Below are 9242 nucleotides of genomic sequence, written 5' to 3' on the forward strand. Positions count from 1 at the left end.
CTTTCTTTTTTTTTTTTTTTTTTTTTTTTATGTTCGAGATCCGATTCTATATTTGCAACATCTAGTATGAAGCAATTAATATTGATCTGGGCTTGCGTTATTTCACTGTTTCTCTCGAAATCGGCGAAATCCGATGATCATGAGAAGGCTAATCAGCAAATATCTGATTCAGATGGTGTTTCTACTAATCAGGTTCTCATGTTCGCAGGCTATTCTCTCATAGGTCTAGCGGTCTTGTTCATCGTGCTTCTTTGGCTATACAAAAGATTCAAGACAAAAGAAGAGAAAATCGACGCAGATAACAAGGTTGTAGCCATTGATGAAATCGTCATCAAGCCCAGTTTCTCCACTGTAGAGTTGAAGGCAGCAGGGTTCAGCAAAACTGATGTCTCCCACGCTTCGACCGAAACTGCCATGGTTTCTTCATCCTTGATAGTTCTCGAGAGCCCGGAGATTAACGGGCCGAAATTGGAAGACCTACTCAGGGCCCCAGCTGAGCTGCTCGGGAGAGGAAACCACGGTAGTGCCTACAAGGTCGCGTGTGGGCCACAGGGGAAGAGCCTAGCTGTGAAGAGGATCAAGGATTGGGCCATATCTAGCATTGAGTTCAAGCAGAGAATGAGCAGGCTGAATCAAGTGAAACATCCTCATGTTTTGCCTGCCATTGCATTCTACAGCTCCAGACAGGAGAAGCTTCTGGTTTACGAGTATCAACAGAATGGGAGCCTTTTCAGGTTAATCCATGACGATGGTAATTATTTCTGCTAAAATTTCGAAGTACTAAACATAAATCAGACAAATCTTCCCCCCATAGACAACTTTTCTGTCTCCGTCCCTGATGTGAACAATCGTTTTTTTTCCTTTTCTTTGATTTGAACAGGAAATCACAGAAGGCAACAATTTGATTGGAGCAGCAGGCTTACCGCTGCTGCTGCGATAGCTGATGCATTAGCCTTCATGCATGAAGAACTGAAGAATGAGAAAATCCCACATGGGAATTTGAAATCATCAAACATTTTGCTGACCAACAACATGGAGCCATGCATCAGCGAGTATGGCCTAATGCTTGTAAACCAGCAGGCCAGTGATACCCTTCAAGGCCACGAAGAAGGCGGCTCCATGATCTTCAAGGCAGACACATATGCTTTCGGGGTGATTCTTCTGGAATTGCTGACAGGACGACAGGTTCTGAACAATGGAATGGACATCGCGAGTTGGGTTCTCGCAGTCGTCAGGGAGGAATGGACGGTGGAGGTGTTCGACAAGAACTTGGTACGCGAGGGGGCTAGTGAGGAAAGGATGGTTAACATGCTGCAGGTAGCGATTAAATGTGTTAACAAGTCCGCGGAGGCGAGGCCTAGCATGAACCAAGCGGCGCTAATGATTAGTATGATTAGGGAGGACGAGGATAAATCAATGGACGTTTCTGAGTTATCCATTACAAGGTCGTTCATTGATGTTTAAGCACGTACATGATTACATCTTCTCAGAACAGGTGAAAATAACAATGAATTTTAATAGTCATATTTATGAACTGTAAATTTTATATCTCAAGTTTTCAATGCAACGACCGCATTTACTTTCTTATACTTAAACACATCGATCCCGCAAGAACTATAGTTCTTTTTCAAGATTTGATACCATGTTAACATTTGGAATATAGGTCTTCGTGATTTTTACTTTCTAAGATTTGTCTGCTCTCTTTGGTGTATCTTAATTTTAGGAAATGAAAAATTCCCTTGTAGCTAATATTATATCAAGATTCATTTAAAATGCTACATACTTCTTAATTCTCATCTCTTGTCCTTATATTTAATATAATTTATATTTGCTGCAATTAAAGTTGGTATTTATTTTGTTTAGGTACTAACAATATGTCCAATGGTTGTTCGAGTTTTTGGATCAGATTAATGTTTGACCATTAGTCAGAAATTCGATTCATATTGCAAACATTTTATGCCAGTTTCATCGTCATAAAAAAAATTAGCTGAATTTTTAATGACTTATAACGATTTCAATAGCAATTTAGATAATGAGATTAAAATATATAAATTATTTTATTTATCTTTATATATATATCATTAAATTCTTACTAAAAAAAATTACAAAAATCAATTATAATTTTTTTTAACTGTGTAAGCATGTATTATTGCGGACATTATTTATTATAATATCATAATAAGAGATAACTAGTAAAAGAAACCTCTAATTTCATCATAAGTTTTTAATATTATCTAGCTACTAGTTGATCTATTATTATAAGCCCTAGTTCGTACAGAAAAAAAAAATAGTAACCGATCCCATCTGTCGAATTATTTAACTTAATCAACCTGATGGAGGAAATTAAGTTAGAAGCATATTACTACTCGCTAAAATATCCATTAGTCATGGGACCGATTAAGGATGTTATTATCGAAAATTAATTTATGAAAAATTATTATGTCATAGGTTACAAATTTATAGCGTATTAATTTATGAAAATTATTTTACAAGAAAGTTGTAATTTGTTGTAACATTACAATAAATTAATTTATGAAAATTATATTATAAGAAAATAGTATAGTTGTAATTTGTTGTGAGAGTAGCATAAATTATCGAGCACTAAGCTAAGATGGTATAATATTTAACTAGTAAAACTCTTGTAAGATGATTTATAACAATGATTAGTTAACTCGATCCATAACTATCATGAACAGTGATATTTTAAACGTAAAAAGTAATATTTTTCATAAGTCGAACCGAGTCGAAAATTCATTTCACAAAATTGATATGTTAGACTCTGTAACTGTCATTCACATGAATTTTTGTGTAAAGTAAAAACATACCGGCCTAAGTCCAGTCCACGTTTACTTTACAATATTCATTTACAAGAACCTTTTTTCTTCTTCAAAACTAAACAAGGTAAATCATCCCCACCTCTAAAGTTGATGCACGAGGCAAATTCAGTGCATACGTTGGTGATGTACAGTTCCTTCTCAAGAAATCATACCCCAGATTAATCACCACCCTCTTCATCAGGCTCGAACCGGACTTCGCCTTCACGTAACAATGGCCTAATATAAACGCCATCCCCGCCTCTCTCGCTTCCATCAGTTCTCGTAGCTCTGCTCGGGCGTCTGAATCGATTTGTGGGCTTTCAGGTACGAGGAATCTTACCCTTTTCCTTGGAATATCGGGTGAATGAGTTTCCCCTAGCTCCATAACGCTGGCTATATCAGATAATTTTTCATCATTTTCCAACATTTTGATGCCGCTAGTATGTGTTGATGTAGTCCCAATGACAGTCATCTTCTCTTCATTTTCAAGATTTTTGTACAACGGATTATCACACTCTTCCCCCTCGGAACGGATAAATTCTGCTATGCTACAAACAAGATCCCTTTCAAACTCCACGTCATCCGTGAGCGAATCACGGTATCCATAACGGGCTATGCATCGATAAACTCTGTACCCTTTGGGCCCGATTCTTCCAACAAGAAATCTCTCCTCGGGTCTCACATGAGGAACTGGGACATATTTTACACAGAATAGGACTAGAACCTGGTGAAAAGCTGGGAGATTAGTCACGAAATGGGAGAAGATAGCTGGAATTCCAGAAACAAGTTCTGTATGTATGAGGCCAATGCCTCGGACCCGTACAATCCCAAGTTTGGGACTCAAACCGAGGAGCCAGTCGATGGAAACTTTGTTGTGAAGGTCAAACTCATACTTTTTAAATGTCCCGTAATGCCAAATGTACATTATTGCTAGAAAGATAAAGGAGAGTGCAACCGGGACCCAAGCTCCTTCAAGAAACTTGATTAGAGAAGCAGAGAAGTAGAGGGCTTCGATGGAACCAAAGAAGAATATGAAACAAATGGCAAAAACAACACTTCTATTCCAGCACAAGACGATGACAAGAGACATGAGACATGTGGTCACCAACATAACAGTTATAACAGCCAAACCTGGTGAAACCAACAGGGAACAGTAAGAAATTTATTCTTGATTAAGTGCGGTAAAATTAAAAGCAAAGATGTCATTTTGGTGTAGATATTACCAGATGCGTTGCTAATGCGTTTTGTGTCTCTGAAGCCAATGGTGACGGCCAATCCGAGAAGCATTAAAGTCCAGTTGATAGCAGGAATATAAATCTGCCCACATATTTTAGACGACGTGTGTATTATTCGGACCCTTGGAAAGCAACCCAAAGCAGAGCATTGCTTAATGATGGAAAACGTCCCAGTGATGATGGCTTGGCTTCCCACAACAGCAGCAAGTATCGCAATTGCGAGGACAGGCCATCGAATTTTTTCTGCATGACGAGAGGAGGATATGGTTTATTTGCACAACTCAAAAAAATTTACTTATCTTGGATACTATTTATAAAGATTAAATGACAGAGAAACTTTACATACCAGGTACAGATTCATAGAATCCAATTCGGTAGTAACTCTCGATTACATGATGTTTGGATAAATATGCCGCTTGTCCCATGTAAGCAAGGATTAAGGATGGATAAACCACAAAGCTAAAAGCTATCTGCAATAAAGCAGCTGTTTAGTCAAAGTTAAACCAGTAAAGCTTTTGCATCAAACGTGTCGAACTTATCATACTAATGATATACTACATGAAGGGGTCGTATCTCTTCTATGGTCTATAATCTGATAGAGAATTGGAAACTCAAATAATAAAAAGGAAAGTAAACAAATTCATTCACCTTGATGGACAACTGCGAAAAATGTCCAAGATCAGCAAACATGGCCTCTGAACCTGAAAACATACATCACATCTAAATGAAACTTAAATGAGAAGGAAGAAACTATTAGATACTTTTAAGCAGAAATAAATAGCATTTTATGCTCTAATAACCTGTTATGCACAACAATATCCCACCCAAGGACATCCAGCCTCCTTTTCGAGTCTTCTTCAAGAATTTATACATGTAGTAAGGAGAGAGTGCCTGGTAAACATTCGGATTCCACTGGAATATATTATACACTCCGATGGCACTGATGCAGAATAGCCAAGTCATCACGATTGGGGCAAACAGAAATCCTATTCGGTGGGTTCCGTAGTGTTGCAGATAAAATAAGAAAACCATTATTATACAAGCAACAGGGACTTCGATATCTGTGAAACATGACAAATTTAAGGGAAAAAAATCATTAGCTGTTTCTTAAGACTTTAATTCAGACGGAAAAATCAGGACATGCAAAGAGAGCATGGCTCATAGCTAAATTAACGACTACTAATAATATCCGAGGAACCTAATAATGGTTCTTCAAAAAATGGTAAATCTAAATGCCAACTTTTTAGTACTGTGCTCAACTGACAATAAAACAATGGTAGAATGCTCCGAGTTCAGGTTTTTTCCTCACAAGAAAAACAAATAGTTAAAACTCCAATTTTCATTCCCTTCCTTTCAGAAGCAGCAGTATTACATTTCGGGTTGGCGTTAAAATCTACAAAGCATTAAGCCGGGCCAAATCCAAATTGAGTAGAGGCGTAATTCAGCCTGAGTAGATAATGCTTTGGTAGAAGGTCATATATGCAACTGTAGATAAGCCCAAGTCCAGCGCGAATATCATCGGTCATCGCTAATGGAGATGTCGAGAGAACAGAAGATCATGTAACCACAAAAATATTGCTTCTTAACATATCACACATAAGTTTTCACCTAAATTTCTAAAATTTCAACCTCTGTATATTCTCTTCTCCCTATAACATCACATTTTCATCAGAAAATCATTGAACTCTAATGTCTTTTATTGTTCATAAATGATTACTTTACCCTAAGTACAAATTATTTTACTTTAAGTTGCATCTCCTCGTCAGAATACAGCGATGTGGTCATCCACAATCAAGAAGATGGTGGCCTAACTTTACTTTTATGTAAATCGTATCAATCTTTATTTTGATTAAAGCGAAAAGTTTGTCCTAATACAGGAAAGGCCCCACAATAATGACTTTTCAGCACAATTTGGTGGAATCTCTGTCCACAAAATACACAACGCTATAAGAACAAATTTGTTTCAAGATTAAATTGGAGGTTGGAACATCTCGAGTCTTCAAACATGGATGTCTTTGAGACCTAGAATTTATATCCAATCAATATTTCAACGCCAATCATATTTTTCCCTTGGTTTAAAAGGTTTTCACTTTGCCAATCTCAATCATCGCACGTTGTTCACGATGCAACGACGCAGAAATCCAAACAAAAATCAAATTAAAGAGATAAAGACACGCCACTTCGACAAATTCAAGATTGGCGTTGAATTGAGTTTTCATAAGTTTAATGAATCGATCATTACCAAAAATGATGAAACACCAGATTAGGCAGACAAGTAAAATTTTTTGGCTTGTGGACAGAGATAAGAATACCCCATGTTCTTCCAAACCAAGCAAACCAATTCTAACACGTAGAAATGACAAATCAAACATTCATAGGAGACTTACATTGGTGATGATGCTTTGACACGACAAGTTCTAATCCGGACACAGCAGAAAATACTGAGCATAAACAACAGAATATGAATTAATTCTGAGTTCCAACATTTCAATTTCTCCAAATTAACAGTGAACACAACTTAAAAGAAGCCATTTCATACCCGAAATTGCTGGTGTAAGAACTCCATCCCCAATCACCATACAAGTCCCAATCAAAGCCAAAGCGAGCAATATCTTCTGCAGCAATTTATGCTTTTCCAAAATTGATTTCAAGCTTAAGCCAAGACCTTTATTACCTGATGCAATTCCATCTTTTCTGTACTCGTATAATTCCTCATCAGCAAGCTGCCCATTTGGCAAAGTACTCACCCTAGCATGACGGCACAGCAATGAATACAAAGCAAAAGTCCCACCTTCACCATTATCATCAGCTCTGAGTACTATGAACACATATTTAAGTAGAGGAATCAGAGTCAATGTCCAGAACACGAAAGACAAAACCCCATATATTTCCTCATTAGATTCTGAATGTTTGATGTCCTCCGCAAAAGTACTTTTGTATACATACAAAGGTGAAGTGCTTAAATCCCCATAAACAACACCCAAACTCTGATAAGCTAGTGTTAGCACAGCCCTCCAAGATTCTTTCTGTAACAAAAATAAAACAGTAGGCAACAAATCACCATCAAATACTAGTAAAAAAAATTGATATTTCTCTGGCACAAAACTCTCACCTTTTTAGCATTGTTAGGGTTCCAGCCTTGTATATCCATCACAGGCCGTCTAAGAATCATGGGAAATCATTTTTGGCTGGTATCTTAAAGGAAGTGTAGGTTACCCATTTGAGCAAGCATTATTAGCCATCCTTTTTACCATGAATGCTCCATTAAAAAAGTGAAGGACCCTTTCTTATCTTGGGGACAAAAACGAAAATCTACAAGATAACACCAAATTAAAGACTGATAGGAACTTGTGATCGACATTAGTGCCTAATACGACGTCTTTTGTTAAAACACAAATAAGAAAGAAAGAAACTAATTAGTGACATGTGTCGTTTGAATTGCCACTCCCTAGTCCCTGTAAATTTTAACCAAAAAAATCTGATCTTGCCTCACATTATCATATACATCGGCCTACCCATAAAAACATATTATTTACCCCAGATCAAGAAACCCACCTCCATTGGATTGGATCAATTAAACAAATGAACAGAACTTTTATTTATTTTTTAAAAAAAGTGCATTTTAAAAAAAAGTGCCAGGTTGTTTTATTGAATTACACCCATTGTTAACAAAAATACTGAGCTGCTGATGAACTCACGGTGTTAAAGAGTGTTCGTGATTTATCGCCAGGTCCTTATCAGTCGGCAAATTACGTGTTTTCTTCCAAGATTAGATACTCACCACTCCCAGCCGGCTCAAATCTCACTCTCGAAATGCAAAGTATTTATGGAAGATTAAGATTAATATTGGTGACACAAAAATCAAAATTAAAAAGATGAACTATCCAATATCATTCCCCTGCACCGGCCCATTTAAAAATAATAAAAATTAAACCAGGTGTGGCCACGTATTATGTGTAGATATTTTTTTGTTATAATCACTTAAATATTATAAATAATTAATATAAATATAAATATATATATATAGAGGTAGAGCTGACACATACTCCAGTTTATCATATATTTCAATTATCTATTACTCAATAATTAACATAGCACAGTTGGTCCAAAACTCTCCGGCTATATTAATATTTAATCAATTTTATAGGTATTTTATCAAACAGTCTTATGATTTTTAATTTGTTAGACGTATCAATTCGATCTATATATATATTTTTTACATAAAATATAATACTTTTTAATTTGTTGAATCTGGTTTGAAATTCGTCTGACAAAATTGACACAATATCATTAAAGTTTGTGTGCTTGTATATTATATACGTATATGTACAACATATATTTATTCTTAGAGTTAGATCCATACAAAAATCATAAATTGGAGTACTTCATTTTATGTTATAAAATTGAGATAAAGACATAAATAATTTTAAACCGTTGAAATTTGCAGGCGTATATGAAAATGTATCTCCAGCAGATTGCATGGATCTCCAAAGAATCCGGTTTACACTATTTTTCAACTGCGCTTATGCAAACAATCGGTCTTTAAAATTTTAAATTAATTTATTAATTAAGTTTATTTAATTATATAATTTAATAAAGGAAATCAATCTTGACTTTGGGGTGGGACGATTGATGTATCTTGACACTAATTTCTGAAATAAGACATTACATCTTATAAACTTTCGAAATACCTTTATGAAATATAAGAGCTTATAAACATTCGGTATCCGATTAATCCAAAGTGAGCTGATTTAAGACTCAAATTTATAATATCTTGTGGTCCAACATTTAATTTTTCTCAAAATCAGATCGCACATCAACCCTTGGATATATATCATTCTTCGAGACATTCGTAAAATCTCGTCTACTGAAAAACTTTCGAGTAATACTCAAAAATTTTATCTACGCCACAAATATTTTTACAGACAAATGTTCTACTTTACGAGGACCCACAAAATTATGACACTCAAAATATAAAAATGGTTTTTGGGCCTTGGTATTTTCAGTTGGGCCCCAAATAGCAGCCCAATTAGGTTGGTTGGTTAAATTTGGAGGCAATGGAAAAAAACACATATTTATACTTGTTAGATTTTAGTTGTGAAAGTTTTTTGAGGTGTTTGTAAATATTGTTTTAACTTCTGTGATTTTAATCAAAAGATAGTATTAAGATCGTGGGTTTTTTTTTTTTTTT

The 9242-nt window shown here is 35.7% G+C and overlaps 2 protein-coding genes across 2 annotated transcripts; one reads left to right on the plus strand and one right to left on the minus strand.

The window, feature by feature from the left end:
* Nucleotides 1–38: 38 nt before the first annotated feature.
* LOC140969319 (probable inactive receptor kinase At2g26730) lies at nt 39–1464 on the plus strand. Its single transcript, XM_073430633.1, has 2 exons — nt 39–751; nt 881–1464. Exons 1-2 carry the CDS (start codon nt 67–69, stop codon nt 1462–1464), a joined length of 1269 nt encoding a protein of 422 aa, XP_073286734.1. The 5' UTR covers nt 39–66.
* A 1237-nt stretch (nt 1465–2701) lies between these two features.
* On the minus strand, nt 2702–7443 carry LOC140969320 (potassium transporter 8-like). Its single transcript, XM_073430634.1, has 8 exons — nt 7164–7443; nt 6591–7077; nt 6439–6492; nt 4852–5112; nt 4700–4752; nt 4398–4521; nt 4040–4294; nt 2702–3947 (listed from the first exon to the last, which is right to left on the minus strand). The coding sequence occupies exons 1-8, from the start codon at nt 7221–7223 to the stop codon at nt 2893–2895; spliced, it is 2349 nt and encodes a 782-aa protein (XP_073286735.1). The 5' UTR covers nt 7224–7443; the 3' UTR covers nt 2702–2892.
* Between the last annotated feature and the right edge of the window lie 1799 nt (nt 7444–9242).

The sequence above is a fragment of the Primulina huaijiensis genome, unplaced genomic scaffold, assembly GCF_012295235.1.
Source record: "Primulina huaijiensis isolate GDHJ02 unplaced genomic scaffold, ASM1229523v2 scaffold40731, whole genome shotgun sequence".
NCBI classification, from domain to species: Eukaryota; Viridiplantae; Streptophyta; class Magnoliopsida; order Lamiales; family Gesneriaceae; genus Primulina; species Primulina huaijiensis.

Bases quoted from the DNA above. Each gene is read 5' to 3' on its own strand.
- LOC140969320 (XM_073430634.1), bottom strand. From the start codon at position 7,223: ATGATTCTTAGACGGCCTGTGATGGATATACAAGGCTGGAACCCTAAC. The intron at 5,113-6,438 runs GTAAGTCTCCTA...CATGTTTCACAG, and splicing joins GTCAAAGCATCATCACCAAT to ATATCGAAGTCCCTGTTGCT. The intron at 4,522-4,699 runs GTGAATGAATTT...GCTTTATTGCAG, and splicing joins TTTCGCAGTTGTCCATCAAG to ATAGCTTTTAGCTTTGTGGT.
- LOC140969319 (XM_073430633.1), top strand. From the start codon at position 67: ATGAAGCAATTAATATTGATCTGGGCTTGCGTTATTTCACTGTTTCTC. The intron at 752-880 runs GTAATTATTTCT...TGATTTGAACAG, and splicing joins CAGGTTAATCCATGACGATG to GAAATCACAGAAGGCAACAA.